Below are 15,466 nucleotides of genomic sequence, written 5' to 3'. Positions count from 1 at the left end.
AGGTTGAGCGGGGTGGGCCAAGTGGGAAGCTGAGGAGCAGGGAATTGGAGGCAGGGGTGGTTCTCAGTGCTGAGCAACACCTGAAGGAGCAGCATAGCAAGAGGGCAGGTGGAGCTGTTCATCTACACAGGCTGCTAAGGGGCTCGAACTTCATCTGAGTGTACTAGAGTGACGCCATCTAAACTCTGTGCTTTATAAAGATGACCCTGGCCACATCTGGAGGTGCAGCAGAGGAAGAAGAGGAAAGTTGAGGCAGAGACAGTTTCCCACTGTGAGTCGTTTCAAGCAGAGCAACCCTGATGACTCCCGCCTATCCTATTAGCAGTATTCTCCCTACATTCTCTCATTTAAAAAGTACAATTTATTTAAACAGGAAACTAATGAATAAGGGGAAAAAAGGACAGACTCCATGCTCTAGTGTTGTACCCAAGATTAGGGGATGGAAGCAGGAAACAGCAGGAAGGGGACAGTGAGAAGTGTCTGTGGATGCTGATTCAGGGCCCCAGGGGAACAGGAAAGTGGTGGGAATGGCTGAGGGGCAGCTGGTGCTGAATGAAGACCCCAGGGGCCTCCCGTGCTGCTAAATCCTCACCTCATGAGACCTCCAGGGAGCACGTGTCCCAGCTGACCATGCTTTCTGCCTCACTTTCCCTACTCAGCCCTCGTGCTTCCATTCTCTTCCTGCCTCGGTCATCTCTCCTCCTCTGGCTCCTCTGCTGGCTCCTCTTGTTCCCAGCCTTCCCAGGGAGCTCCAGGATCCCATGTTGGTCCCGTTGTTTCCTCCCTTGCCAAAGTGGAGATGCTTCTAATCCTGACATTCAAGACCATCTCTGTGCTGATGACTCCCCCACAGTCACTCAGCCCCTTCTTCCCTGGACTCCACACTCACTTCCAACCTACCGATACATCTATTTGGATCTCTAATAAAAGTCTTGAATTTATGTCCAAAATGGGACTCCTGACTTCCCCCAGACATATGCCGGCAATCTTTCCCAACTCAGTGATGGCAAATCACTCCTTCCAGCCTTTACCTGAAAACCTTATAGTTGTCTTTGACTCTCTTTTTAAAATTTTTTTAAAAATTATTCTTTAATATTTTATTTATGTATTCACGAGAGACACAGAGAGAGGCAGAGACATAGGGAGAGGGAGAAGCAGGCTCCCCGTGGGGAGCCTGATGCAGAGGGACTGGATCCCAGGACCCCGGGGGTCACGACCTGACCTGACCTGAAGGCAGATGCTCAACCGCTGAGCCACCCAGGCATCCGGATTCCCTTTTCCTCATACTTTATATCAAATTTTCAGGAAATCATGCCAGCTATGCCTTCAGAGTAGATCCCACCAGTTCTCACTACTCCACTCTCCCACCCAAGGCCACACTACTGTCATCTTTGGTCTGGGCTCACCGCCCCCACCTCTGTGCCCCCACCACCCAGATTATTTAAAGAAAAGGGTGAGATCAGGTCACTGCTCTACTCCAAGCCCTCCATCTTGCTCAGTAAAAACCAAAGTGGGCACGAAGTCCTACATCTCCCCATCCTCCACTTTGTCCCCCTCTGGCCACGGGGGACCCCTGACGTGCACTGTTCACAACTTTATGCAAAAGTGTGCCTCTGCCTCTCCGCCACCTCCTCCCCCACTTCTTCCTCGAAGGACTTTCCTCCTCAGCCTTCCAACCCGGGCTCCACCCGTGCTCTCCAGCGGCCTGCTCTGCTTTTTCTCCCGCAGAACTTGCCACTGTCCAACACACCATACAATTTACTCATTGTGTTTATGGTCTGTCCGCGCCCCCCCTCCACCCCAGGATGCTGAAGGCAGGCAGGCAGGGAGACGTGCTCAGGATCTATCTCCAGCATCTACAACGATGCCTGGCGTACAGGACTTCTCTCAACCCAGACTCGTCGAGCCAGCGAGCAGACCCTGGAGAAGGAGAGAGCTTCAGCTCAGGACAGTTGGGGCCAGGGCAGGGTGGACGTGAGGGCCGGCTACAGGGCTGCGGAAGGCCCAGCGGCGGGCGGCAGATGCAGCCCCAGGAAGGAGCTCTGCGGGGGGGGGGGGGGGGGTGGAGGGGGGAGAGGTGCAAGCCCCGATGGGGCGATGGTTTCCGACGGGCTTAAGGGGTGCGCAGGGAGGAGAGGGGGGAGACGGGCAGGGCCAGCAGCGCGGGGCGGCGCGGAAGAAGGGCGCGCGGGCACCGGACCCGGCGCCGCGGCTGGAGGCTGATGCCACCGCTCGGCAGGTCCCGCCCCGGCCGCGCGAGGGGGAACCGCGGTCAGGAGGCCGTCACATAGCGGACAATGGAAGATGGGCGCGCGGGCGGTTCTCCTGCCCGACAGCTGCGGGGGGCTCGGCGAGGACCCAGACGTCTGAGCTTTCGCAGGTAAAAGCCAGGAGCCTCGTAAATAAGTGGGCGCGGACGGAGGGGGGACGGCGGGCGGGGGCTCCGTCGCCGCAGCGGGGAGGGCTCCGGTGGGCCGGCGGAGGAAGGACCCCCCGCCCCCCGCACGCACACGCGCACACACACACACACACACACAGGCCGGAGAAGGCGGCGCCAAGGCACGGCCAGTCCCTCGGGCGAGCCGCCAAGGGCCGCGACTGCAGCGCCGGGCAGTGGGCGGGCGGCGGGGCGGGAGGAGCGCGCCGGGGCCCGCGCGGCCACGCCGGGCCCGGCGGGAGGCAGGCCAGGAGCGCGGGGCGCGCCGCACCGACGCGGCCACGCGGAGCGGCGGGCCCCGCCCCCGCGCCCCCCGCGCCGGCCAATCAGGCGGCGCCGCCGGCCGCCCAGCCACGAGGCCCCGCCCCGGGCCGGCGCGCCGCCAGCCAATGGGCGGTCGAGCCCGGGCGCCCAGAGCGCGCAGCCCGCGCCGAGCCGGCTCAGAGCGAGAAAAGCGAACCCAACCCGTCGGGGCCGCCGCTCCGGACCTGCCGCCGCCGCCGCCGCCGCCTCCTCCCCCCGGATCGGGTGTACTGTCCCAACCCGAAAGTCCAGTTCTGCGGCCCGGCAGCGGCGAGCAAGCGCGATGACACAGGAGTACGACAAGTGAGTGAGGCGGCGGCGCGCGGGTCCGGCCAGGCGGCTTCAGGCCGCCGCGGCGCGCAGGGCCGGCCGCACCTGCCGCGAGGCCCGGCGGGCGGGGGGGGGCGGGGTGGGAGGCGAGCCCGGGCGGGGGGCGGGGGTGCGAGGCGAGCCCGGGCGGGGGGGGTCGCGGAGCAGGCCGGGTGGAGGGGGCGCGGAGCAGGCCGCGCGTGTGGGGGCGCGCGTCTCGCCGTCCACTTTCTTCCCCGCAGCGGCCTCGGCGCTCGGCAACCCCCCCCCCGCGCCTTTGTTCCCCCGAAGCCCCTGGGGGGGCCCTTGTGTTGGAGACTGGATTCCGGAGGGGAGACCTCTCTCCTCAGCCCCCTCCGCCTCAGCGGCCTTGGGGGGGGGCCTCCCCGCGGGCGCGCCCCCCGTCTGCGCCCTGCTGCTGGCCGGGGTGCGGGGAGGGAGACACGGGGCGCCCCGCGGGCTGCGGCCGCGACGTGTGGGCGTCCCGCTGCCCCCCCCCGCCCGGGTCAGGGTCCCCTTTGCTCAGGGGGTCGCGGCCAGCTCTTTGGGACAGGCTCCCCGGCTCGGGAGGTAGACGACGTCTCGGGTGATCGATCCCTTGTCCGTGTCCTTCGGTCCGCCTGCTAGAACTTCCAAAAGGAGAAATTGAGGGAAAAGTTGAAGTGCTCTGATGTCCTGGCATCATCCCCCCCCCGCCCCCCCCCGCTGGCTGTGTGAGTGAGAAAATTGTTGTAGGAGTTACTTTGCCACTTGCATCATTGATGGTAATTACAGATTACTGTAATTAAAAATCCTCAGAAAATATCAAGAGGGTGAAATCTTCGAAATCACCGTGATAAACAGAACGTACTGTACTAATACGTCTTTCGGAGTTTGTGGTTAAAGAAATATTTTTGACAAACGCGAGGTGGCCATGTAAAGATGTTCACATCAAAGGGACCCTGGGGGAGGCATATTTCTGTCTTAGCCACTTTTCTGCAAATGTAAAATTGTTCCGAGTTTAAAGCATGAATTAAGGAAAGAAAAAAGCAACTTGTGCACCAAACCAATCCGTATACTTCAGTAAATCCAGACCAGAGGTATTCCTTCTAGTTTTAGAATTATTATTTAAGCGTGCTCTTTTTTCTTTTTCTTTTTTTCGTGCTCTTTTTTTCTGATTTGGGAGGTTAGGTACCGTATGGGACACCGTAAGTGGATTAGATCTCGTGTTGTAGAATGTGCAGTTAAATCATGACTTGAAATACATTTCAGAAGTTTTTTGAGAGATCGTTGGTGGAGGGAGTTTAAGACTCAGGAGAGGTAGTGATGGGCCTTTAGGGACTAGCAACTGCCTGACTGTCATATGAGGAAGTAGACTAAGGCTCCTGGTTACTGTTTATTTCTTGACTTATGGTTTAGATAAGGCAAATTTCCAAAGCTAAAATTTTGGCCTTAGGCATGCTTTGAAAATGTAAGACACCTCCAGGGTGATCACAAACAAAAACCATTTGCAGAAAATATTTTCTGTTGCCTGTACAAATTTGGGATGGGGGTGGGAGAGAGAGGGAAGCTGAAAAACTAGCATTACGGGAATCGAATGAGCCAAGTGCTGTCATAATCTTCTGGAAGTAGCTATTACACTATTAATAATAGCTTAGCAGTACACCAGTAAATCACCTCAAGATACCACTGATTCAGTGGCTCTTACTTACACACTGCTCCTAAAGGTGTAGGGAATGCCCCTTTGTGTGTGTGTGTGTGTGTGTGTTTATTTATTTTGAAATTGAGATTAATACACGCAGCCTTCATTTTTAAATAAACTGCTTCATTGTTTTTTCATTTGTTTGTTTTGTGTTAGAATGATATACCCCCTCAAGAGTGCTTGCTTTTCCTACTAAATATAATTAGTATTTGGATTTTATGCCTTGGAGTTTATGCCGAGACATGAGTTTAAAACATTGACTTTGAAATAAAACCTAATTTTGAGGATAAATTAAGTTGTTGGTCCGAGTTCCCACCCCATTTCAAAGATGTTCTCCTTTTTGAAAATCTGTATCTGTTTTTTAAAGGGCCGGAGTGACTGACAAACCCTAACCTTTGTTGATTACTTGAACAGATAATCAGTCTTTCTACATTCACTTTTAGAGTAGGTAGGTCACCTTTAGGCCATTTGCATATTTCATTTGTGTGTTGCAATGAGAGCTGATCCTTAAATATACTTGTTAGGATAGTGATAATTCAGAGTAGGTTTGGACATTAACAATTTTTTTTCCCTTAAAAAAAAAAAACTTTCATTTTGCTGGAGTTCATGTTCCACTTTTTCTTCTTATTGACTTATTAAATAATACCAACTGAACAGTTGTTGAGACTGTTTACATTTCAAGTTTTGGAAATCAGTAATGTTTGTTTTAATCTTTAAAATTAAATCTTCTGTAAGACTTGACTAAGATCTCCGTTGATTTTCTGGATTTTTCTCACCAGACTACAGTGTTAAAATGAAACCGTTCTTGCCCAGTGTGAAAATCTAGTAAAGATTTTTAAAAACAGATTTCCCACCTATTTTCTTAAAAAGCTCTTTTTGTTCAGTGGCTTTATTTATTGTTGTAGATTCTTAAGTGTTTATCTCTGAGATAAACAGTTAACTCCCATGCCAGAAAATTATGCCTCCTTATTGATTTACAGTCCCCTTTGGCCACATTCCATCTCAATCTGCTGGTAATCAGTAGAATATTCTAACTTTCTCATATACCCCCGAGGATTAAACGAAATAGCTCTTTTTCTTTCCGCCCCCTCCTCCTCTCTCCCTGGTTTGTGGGTAGGAAAGTTTTTAAGGCATGGTATCAACAGAAGAAAGAGGGAAGTAACATGTAGCAGCATGATGACTGAATCGTGTATACTCTCTTTAAGAGGGTACAGTCCTGTCTGCAGATGTCTGAGGAGAATAAATGTTCTGTTTTGCCTTACTTTGTCCTTGTGTTTGTTTACTTAAATGTTTGAATAGCCTGGCATTTTCTTGGAGTGTTTTTTGTTTTGTTTTTGTTTTTGCCAAATAGTATATCCTGGGTCACATATATAGGTTGACTTCAGGCTCCCTGGCTGCCTCAATACCATATATCTTACTGGGGACCTGTTGGCATTCATTCAAGTGGGTTGTCTACTGGTCTTGTCTTCATTTACTTTGCTGGGGTGGGTCACTGGGCTGTTTTATTGAAATATCAAAGAATTGGTTGTTTCGGTCTTTAAAAATTAGCTTATGGTGCCTTGTGGTAAAAAGTATGAGATATATGTGTATATATGTTTTTAATTTCTCTGAAGCAAACGGCCAGTGTTGGTTCTTCAGAATGAAGCACTTTATCCACAGCGGCGCTCCTATACGAGTGAGGATGAAGCCTGGAAATCTTTCCTGGAAAACCCTCTCACTGCAGCAACCAAAGCGATGATGAGCATCAATGGAGATGAAGACAGTGCAGCTGCACTGGGCTTGCTCTATGACTATTACAAGGTAGACGTGCCTCCTCTTTTAAAAACCTAACGACAGTCCAAGATGCACTTGATTCAACAGCGTGTAAAACAGTAATTTGCTGGTAGAATGTAATGCAAGTTGCTTCTCTAGTGACTATAAATAGTTTAATGAGTGCTTTGACTTACTGTGGTTCAAAGCTGAAAATCTACGATCATAGAATCAAAGGGTTGTTTTTAAAATGGGTGAAGTAGCCAGCTGTTCTAGCTCAATCTGAAAGGTGAAGCTATCATAAAAGAAGATGGTAGATGTATCGTATTGGGATTGAACGTTTTACTAAAGGTGCTTCTCGGTGCCCCGAAGAGTAGAGAGTGGTTCATTTACCTGTGCTCCAACCTTTATGTGGGATGATTTCCTTTTCTTTACATGATATTACAGAGCCTTTTGATTTGATTGTAGGATTTGTGAAGTAAAAAAAGCTATTTCCTAGTCTTGGAGTTTCTAGTTCTAAGAGTGGGATGTGTTTTGTTGCCTTTTCTATAGATTAGTCTTGAGTAATCTGTTCTCTCCCTGGAGTTTTATGTGATGTTCCTGTCTGGAGATCTGTATCCTCATCATCGTCCTCATAATACTAGCTACCACTTACTGATTATTTGTATCACACTAGACATGTTATCAGCATACATGTTATTTCTGATTTCCAGAAAGCCTGCAAAATATGTGGTATGATCCCTGTTTTGCAGATGGGAAAAAAAAATTAAGTTCTCAAGTCACACAACTAGTATGTGTTACATCCAGGATTTCAGGCCTGGTCTGGATTGTGCCAAAGTCATCCTCTTCAGCTGCCATGCTGTCTCCTATGGAACGTACTTTGCTTGATTTATTCTTTGGCATTCTTCTTTCTGCCCAATAATAGTATGTGGTGATGGCTATATATCACAGCTTATTTTTTGCCATATTTTTGTTTTTAAAACTTCCAGATTAGAGAAAACTTAAATTTAATTGGATGATTAACGCCCAGATACTTTCACCTAGATTCACCAGTTGCTTGCCTTTTGTTACATTCTGGCACTATATTCCTTCCTGAATATAAGAACTGCAGAGGGAAAAACGCAAAGAAGATAGCTTGATTATGATTACCAAATTAGGGTGGGACCTAAACAAAAGATTTAATTATTTTCTGATATGAGGACATGTATCCAGCTTGTTGTGTTTGAGAGACTGAGGTAAGTTTTGTCTTGGTTTTTAATTTGAATGTGAAGGGAAACTTGTGTAGTAACTAATGATAACTATAAGAAATCTTTGCCTGGGAAGTAGAGCCAAAGAATTCCTTTGAAGTAGAACTTATGAGATACCTGTTCTTCATATGGCTTGTTTTATTGACTCAATCAGTGTAAAAATCGTAAGTTTCTAAGTATTAATTATGAAATTTGAAGTTACATATTTTTAACTAAACTTTTGAAAATGAGAGAAGACCAACAAGTTTAGTGACAAAGACTGATGTAATGATTGCTGGGGTTGTAGGTGTATGTGCTTTAAATAAAGGATCCTAAAAGCATTTTATAGGGGATCCCTGGGTGGCTCAGCGGTTTGGTGCCTGCCTTTGGTCCAGGGCGCAATCCTGGAGTCCCGGGATTGAGTTCCGCGTCAGGCTCCATGCATGGAGCCTGCTTCTCCCTCTTCCTGTGTCTCTGCCTCTCTCTCTTTCTCTATGTCTATCATGAATAAATAAATAAAATCTTTAAAAAAATATTTTATACATCATGTCTGTCCATTAAGGTAAACAATCTTAGTACTAATATGTCAGGCTTCCTGTGATAGGTGTAGTGATATTTTCTTTTTTAAATGAACTGATTTGTTTCAGTTCTTTGGATATAAGCATTTCTGTTGTTTTTGTATAATAATTGAGTAGCCTCCATGCCCAGTGTGGAGCTTGACCTGGGGCTTGAACTCATGACCCTGAGATCAAGACCTAAGCTGAGATGAAGAGTCAGACACCTAATTGAGCCACCCAGTCACCCCTACATAATAGCTTTGATAAAGCTTTAAAAGCACATTAACGCACAAAACAATTTATTTTGTGTTTAAAGGTAATTATATTCATACATTCACAATGAAAACAGTTTCAAACACTTAGCAGTTTTGGGGTATATGTTTGGAGTTAGTCTCAGGTGGGTTGATGTCTACATTACGCCTGTAAGGTTAGCCTTTCACTTCCTGTGTAAAGAAGAGCAGAATCAAAAACAACAAACTGAGTTCGATTTGTCCTTTGGGTACCAGGTAGTGTGAATCCCAGAGTATCTGAAGAAATTTGTCATTTGAAGCCAGCACTTGTATCTTGGAAATGAACTGTTGGTATAGCTGATCCTTTTGATTGTGCATTTGATCTGAAAGGAAGGAGTGAGAACACTGAGAGTCCAATTGTATTTTCAGTAACTTCTTTATTCTGTTGTGTGGATAAATGGGTAAAACCAAGCCAGAGGTATGTCTTTTACGAGATGAAACCCAAACTCAATAACAAAGTAAATTTGTGATGCCCTGAGTTTATCTGGCAACTAAAGAATTGTCAGTTTTTACATATTAATCTGGTGACCAGATTTGTAAGCTCTTGAGGACAGACACTGTCTTATTCATTGTGTATCCCTGCAGCCTGGCATTTGGTAGGCAATCAAGTAGACATGAATGGTTGAACTAACTGAAAATTAAGAGGCTGTATTTATACTCCACTAAGTGAGAACTAAATTGTTGTTATGTTTGTTAATATCTAAGGTGCCAAGAGAGAGGAGGTCTTCAACAGCAAAGCCAGATGTTGAGCACCCAGAACCAGACCACAGCAAAAGGTAATGTCTAATAGCATAGAATAGTACTATTGTATTTTCACAGGTTCCTATGAAAATAAAGCAGGAGTTTAAGTGAAAAAGCTCTAGGTGATAATTATGATTCTGTTGCTCTGAGAAGTTGCCAGTGTCTTTAGATCCTTTCTGCAAAACAAAGCATTAACTTTCTTTTTCTGTGGAGGAATGTTTTTAGTAATAATGTAAGTGAACTGTTCCCTTAGTTGTCTTTGAGTTTCTCTTAAGAAGGGTGTGGCTTAAGGCAAAGGTGGGGGTCCTTTAAAACAAATTAAGTACCAATGATGTTGAATAATGGTCTAAGTAAAACTTGATGACACAGCAGTATTCCATACTTCTGTTGAAGTTATTTTAGGTTAAAACTTTCAGAACATTAAGGCTTGACTTTATAGCCATGAAAAAAGAAAATTAAACACACGTTTTAAATTTCCCTGTGTTCTATTAGTAATAGAAGAGTAGAATTTATTTATCTATTTCTTTATTTAGAGAGTTCAAGAATGGAGGGACAGAGGGAGAGAGAGAATCTTTTTTAGATTTTATTTATTTATTCATGAGAGACACAGAGAGAGGCAGAGACAAAGGCAGAGGGAGAAGCAGGCTCCATGCAGGGAGCCCAACACGGGACTCGATCCTGGGTTTCCAGGATCAGGGTCTGGGCTAAAGGCAACGTTAAACCGCTGGGCCACCGGGGCTGCTTGAGAGAGAGAATCTTCAGCAGACTCCATGCCTAGCTCAGAGCCCGGCATGGGGCTCGATCTCCCGACCCTGATATCATGACCTGAGATGAAATCAAGAGTCAAACGGGTCACTCACTAAGCTTTCTAGGCACCCCAGGAGTAAAATATTTTTAAAGAAAGAGTGATCACTCATAATCCCACTATCTGAACCATTTATTTATTTACTATTTGGGTATTGGTGCACATTTTATGTGGTTGTGGTTGTATTCACAGATAACATTTGTTAGTTGGTGTTCTTCTACTTAATCCCTTCCATAAGTGTTTTCCATGTTGCTGTTTTAATCTTCATAATTACCCTTTAGAGAAGGGCTTATGGCTTTTATTATGTTACTTTTTATTATGGGCATTTTCAAACAACAGAAGTAAAGAAATATAAGCCTATGTGTATCATTATTAGCTTCAACAGTTACTAACGTAATTCCTCCTGTTTGATCTACTCTTCCCTCTTCTCCAACTTTTAAATTAACAATTAGTTTATTTTGCTATAGTTTGAAGCAAAACTTAGTTATCCTAACATTAAGGCTGTGATTTTTTTCTACTACAGAGCCTCAACAAACAACTTTCTAGAAAGCTTTTTCCTTTCTTTCTTTCATAAATTCTCAGGTTTGAACATTTCATTGATCAAAATGTACAAAACTGCCAAGTTGCTTTCTTCCTTAAAGGTATCAGCCTATATTGTTTGAGGGGGCTTTGAAAATTCATTAATTTTATTGTGGACTAGAAATCATCTTCTGTTGTCCAGGATATTTAAACCAAAAGTAATTGTATGCAAATATATCTACCTGTACAGTGTAAACATTGGTATTTTTTTTTCTTTAGTGGTAGAGAAAGCCCAATAGGCATAGGTACTAGGAAAAGTGGTGGCCAAGTGATAATAGTTCATACTTCCTGAACTCTTGTGTGCCAGGCATTATTATACATATTTCAGTGTATCATCTCATTTCATCCTCATCACCACCTTGTGAGGATAGATATGTTTATTACCCCCATTTTATAGATGAATATGTGTACTTACGAAGAGATAAAATAAGTGTCACAGAATTTGAACCAAAGTGGAAGCTTGAAGCTCCAGCCAGTTACATTTGTAGCTTCAGGCTTCTAGTGAAATATGACCATTGTATTAGGATTATTGAAAATAAAGTGTAGTAGAGGAGAGCTCTGAGTTCTCTATACTTCAATGAAATTTTGCCTGACACTTTTGGATTTTATGACCACAAAGTCTTTCTTTTTCTTGTTCTCGTAATGGGTTGTCATTGCCATTTTCTATTTATTTGGTTTCTTCCAAGTGTATTATTATTATTATTATTAATAATAATTATTATTACTGTTGCACAGGACCCAATGGCCCATTGCCATTAGGAAAATAAAAATTGTTAAAGAACTGTATGTGTGGGGAAGTAGTGAGTTTCATTGAGTTTGAAAACACAGTTTTCTTTTCTTTTCTTAAAGAAACAGCATACCGAATGTGACTGAGCAGTCCCTCATTTCTGCTGGAGAAAACAGAGTGCAAGTACTGAAAAATGTGCCATTTAACATTGTCCTTCCCCATGGCAACCAACTGGGCATTGATAAGAGAGGCCATCTAACAGCTCCTGATACTACAGTCACTGTCTCCATAGCAACAATGCCTACTCACTCCATCAAGACAGAAACCCAGCCCCATGGTTTTGCTGTGGGAATCTCTCCAGCAGTGTATCATCCTGAGCCCACTGAGCGGGTGGTGGTTTTCGACCGGAATCTTAATGCTGACCAGTTCAGCTCTGGTGCTCAACCCCCAAATGCTCAAAGGCGAACTCCAGACTCTACCTTCTCAGAGACCTTCAAGGAAGGCGTTCAGGAGGTACAGGAAATGCAAGCATCTTCCTAAGACTTTTGTGTGTTTGTATAAGTATTGGGTTCCACCTCTTCCTTGTTATGTAAGCTTGAAACTCAGCCTGAAATGAATGGATTAGGAACAAAAGATTTTTTTCTTTCCTTTTTTTTTTTTTTTAAAACGAGAAAAGGCCCATGGGTATAATTTGTAAACTAAACCTACAAAACCAGAAATTATTATCAAGGGCACATGGCTAATCTTACCAGCATTTGAGTTAACAATTATGATTTCAGCTAAGTGATTTGTTGGAAAAAGAGAACCCCATACATAATCTTCCATCAACAACAGATATCTCCACATAAGTCTGTTTTCAGCTTTTGTCCTAGACCAAAACAAGATCCCTGTAATTGGTCTCAATATAAAATGACTTCTTATGTATTTGTTTGGTCTCTCTTGGTTGGTAGTATAGTCAGGGAGGCAGTAGGTCTTGATGATAAATGCGTTGTGTAAAATTTACAGATTAACTCTAAATGCTTTGGGGGTTTTGTGGTGATGAAAAAGTTAGGGAGTGAAGAAGCTATATTTAATGTCTCATGGGGGAAAGGAACATCCCTCTGGCTTATGGAGTTAGGAATAGAATAGCCTTTTCTGAAAGAATGCACCAGTCCATCATCGGTGGTGCAGACCTGATACTGTACCTTCACTTGGTGTGATGATCCCTGTAATTGCAGGATTTCGGTTGCAGATTCTAGAGTTTGAACAGAATTGAGATGTGTGGGGAAGTTGGGAAAAGGGGAGTAAGACAGCACTCTGGGGGAGTGCCTGCATGTTGTCCTCATCTAATCAAGTGGCATATAAAAACGGATATTTTTCTTTCAGAATTTTTTTGTAGAGTTAAAATTCTTATTAAAACAAATATTGAATGAGTAGTGGGTTGCTGTAAGCCACATACTTCTGTGCTGTACCACATATTGGTCTTTAGTAAGCCTGATAACCAGTTAAATAGTTGTGGCTTATTACGTTGATATTTCAGGTTTTCTTCCCTTCGGATCTCAGTCTCCGGATGCCTGGCATGAATTCAGAGGACTATGTTTTTGACAGTGTTTCTGGGTAATAGTTGTCTTTTAATTTGATTTTTAACTTTCAGCTTTTATGACTTTTTTGTTAATTTGATACTGGAAAATCAGAGGTGGCTTTGGTGGTATTAGCTTTGCTAGAGGACATTTGCTTTAGTGCATTTAATTTTGAACTCTACTGTGTTTCATGTTTCCTTAATTCCTGGTGTTGGTGCTTTTTCTTTCCTTCAGTTTCTTTATGTGATGGTAGTAGAATGGAGTCTAAAAGAAGAGATGAGACGATTAAATTAGATCTCTGAGCTCCCTTCTGTTTCCTAAAGCATATAATTCTGTGAGAATTTAGGAATAACATCAAGTGGATAAAGGCTTTTATTTATTAGCCTCACTCATGGTAAAATAAATGAAGTCAGCTTTTTTCTGACCTGAAAGCCTCTTCTTTTAAAACCTCACAAAATTGTACTTCTCACTGGGAATATGAATATCTTCCAAGTTAATTATGAAAATGTACAAACACCTTCAATTGCTTTTTAAAAGCATTTACGATTTCATTTTATAATTTTGTTTTATGCATTTTTTGTATGTTATATCTTGAAGTAAAAACAGTTGATTTCTAAAAGTCTAGGATTTTATGGAAATTTAGACTTCCCTTAAAGATCTACCTCAAGGTGCAGGAGTCACAAACTCAGATGCCTGTAGGATCTAAGATAGGGGTCAGTAAACTTTTTCTGTAAAGGATCAGCTAATACATATTTAAGCTTTGTGGGCCTTAGAGCCTCTGTTGCAACTGCACAGCTTTGCCACTGCATTACAAAAGTAGCTATAGATAGTACGTAAGTAAAGGGTATGTTTGTATTCCAATAATACTTTATTTATAAGAATAGGTGTAATTTTCAATCCCTGGTCTAGGAAGGTTATTAAACAACTTGAGGGAGATACATGCATGTCACTTTAAGGTGATACTAGCTGTAGAGAACTGTGCAGTGCTCATCCAAAGACATTTAAATTACAAGCAAAAACAACAAAAAAGTGCTGTGCAGACCAAATCGAATTTAATCAGAGGACTACCAGCCACCTGTTTGCAACCTTTGCTGGGTAAATACCAAATTGGCAGTAGTATCTTGTGAGATTGCCTTCCAAAGTCCTTTTTGGCTACTTTACTATCTTTAATATCCTTAGCTTCCAAACTTTGAATTTTTGACTTTATTACTTCATAGAATTTCTAGTTGGCATTTTGTAGCCTCGCAAATGAGAGAGTTGAGAATATCTGCATTGCTTAAGGTTATATTTATGGTGTAAGAAGTAGCGAATGCTATTTATAATACGACAGTCAGTTGTATGTTTCCTGATAGTTGGCTATTTGCATACATCCACATAGAAGCATTTCAAGATTGAGCTAAAGCATAAAGAAAGTTTCCAAAAGAGTGGATTAGAGAGCTGTGACTCTTTTTTGTTCTTTAGAAACAACTTTGAATATACCCTAGAAGCCTCAAAATCACTTCGACAGAAACCAGGAGATAGCACCATGACATACCTGAACAAAGGCCAGTTTTATCCTGTCACTCTGAAAGAGGTGAACAGCAGTGAGGGGATCCACCGGCCCATCAGCAAAGTCCGAGTAAGTTCTGTTCTTAGTTCTCTTCTCTGGGAAAGCTGATCAGAGCTTAATAGTCCCAGGTCTGAAGAAGATCTAAATGAAGATCCAAAATTGCAGTTTTTAGCCCTAACTGTAAAATATAACACTGAGTAAGATTGCCAAAAGAGACTCACCGTTTAGTGTCTTTATGTGATAATGCATTTTCTTTCATAGAGTGTGATCATGGTGGTTTTTGCAGAAGACAAAAGCAGAGAAGATCAGTTAAGGCATTGGAAGTACTGGCACTCCCGACAGCACACAGCTAAACAAAGATGCATTGATATAGGTAAGGAGCTGTGGGGCCTGCTTTTATTCCCAGAGGTGCACGCATCCAGTTTTCTCATTCCAATTATTTTTGGCAGTGATCAGCTTCCTGCCGAAAGCATTTGAATTTTTATGCCAGCTACTGATCTGTTCCAAACCCTGTTCTCGGCCTCCTGGAATCAGTGCATTTAACATTACTTCCTTCATAAGGACATATGGCACAGGCGGTGGCTCTCCAAATGACACTGGGACCAGAAGCTTTATAGCTTGCTCACATAAGAGTGTCCTGCTCTTTGGTCTGCAGAGTTTTTGAGGTGAAGAGTCTTAAGAGATACCAGATTATCCGTAGATGATGGTAGAGTGGAGAAAACAACCTAAATAAACAAGTAAAAGCAAATACTGCTGGCATGCACTTACCTAACAATCTCTCATTTACATGTTGAACTGCACTGCTAGACTCTTCTGTCTTTAAAGAGACCCAGAGATGGATCTCTTGGGTTATAGCAACAGACCTGTGCAAATCCATATTTAATGAAGTGGCTTGATGAGAATGTCTGTTTTTGCCATGTGTATAATTTTTGCATAAAACCATTGTCTATATTA

General features: G+C 43.9%; 1 protein-coding gene and 1 long non-coding RNA gene across 6 annotated transcripts in view; one reads left to right on the top strand and one right to left on the bottom strand.

The window, feature by feature from the left end:
* Window positions 1-2,282: 2,282 nt before the first annotated feature.
* GRHL1 (grainyhead like transcription factor 1) overlaps window positions 2,283-15,466 on the top strand; it is a 52,916-nt gene continuing 39,732 nt past the window's right edge. For 2 of the 4 annotated variants that reach the window (XM_072771120.1, XM_072771119.1), the window contains exons 1-7: window positions 2,283-2,380; window positions 6,344-6,530; window positions 9,258-9,328; window positions 11,527-11,917; window positions 12,924-13,000; window positions 14,425-14,581; window positions 14,774-14,885. In XM_072771120.1, the coding sequence (XP_072627221.1) occupies window positions 2,298-2,380; window positions 6,344-6,530; window positions 9,258-9,328; window positions 11,527-11,917; window positions 12,924-13,000; window positions 14,425-14,581; window positions 14,774-14,885 (1,078 nt within the window). In that variant the 5' untranslated portion in view covers window positions 2,283-2,297. Of the gene's footprint in view, window positions 2,381-2,854; window positions 3,044-6,343; window positions 6,531-9,257; window positions 9,329-11,526; window positions 11,918-12,923; window positions 13,001-14,424; window positions 14,582-14,773; window positions 14,886-15,466 lie in introns of those variants that run through there. The other 2 variants (XM_072771122.1, XM_072771121.1) reach the window with 1 other exon arrangement.
* On the bottom strand, window positions 8,608-14,890 carry LOC140601769 (uncharacterized). 2 transcript variants are annotated; one of them, XR_012004833.1, is made up of 3 exons: window positions 14,734-14,890; window positions 14,498-14,653; window positions 8,608-8,875 (listed from the first exon to the last, which is right to left on the bottom strand). It is a non-coding gene; the product is annotated as an uncharacterized lncRNA (long non-coding RNA). The 2 variants fall into 2 exon arrangements; XR_012004834.1 differs by lacking the exon at window positions 8,608-8,875 and adding an exon at window positions 10,257-13,227.

The sequence above is a fragment of the Canis lupus genome, chromosome 12 (genome assembly GCF_048164855.1).
Source record: "Canis lupus baileyi chromosome 12, mCanLup2.hap1, whole genome shotgun sequence".
In the NCBI taxonomy this organism is placed as follows: domain Eukaryota; kingdom Metazoa; phylum Chordata; class Mammalia; order Carnivora; family Canidae; genus Canis; species Canis lupus.
The sequence above is the reverse complement of the archived record's forward strand: the minus strand, read 5'-3'. Positions and strand labels throughout refer to the sequence as shown.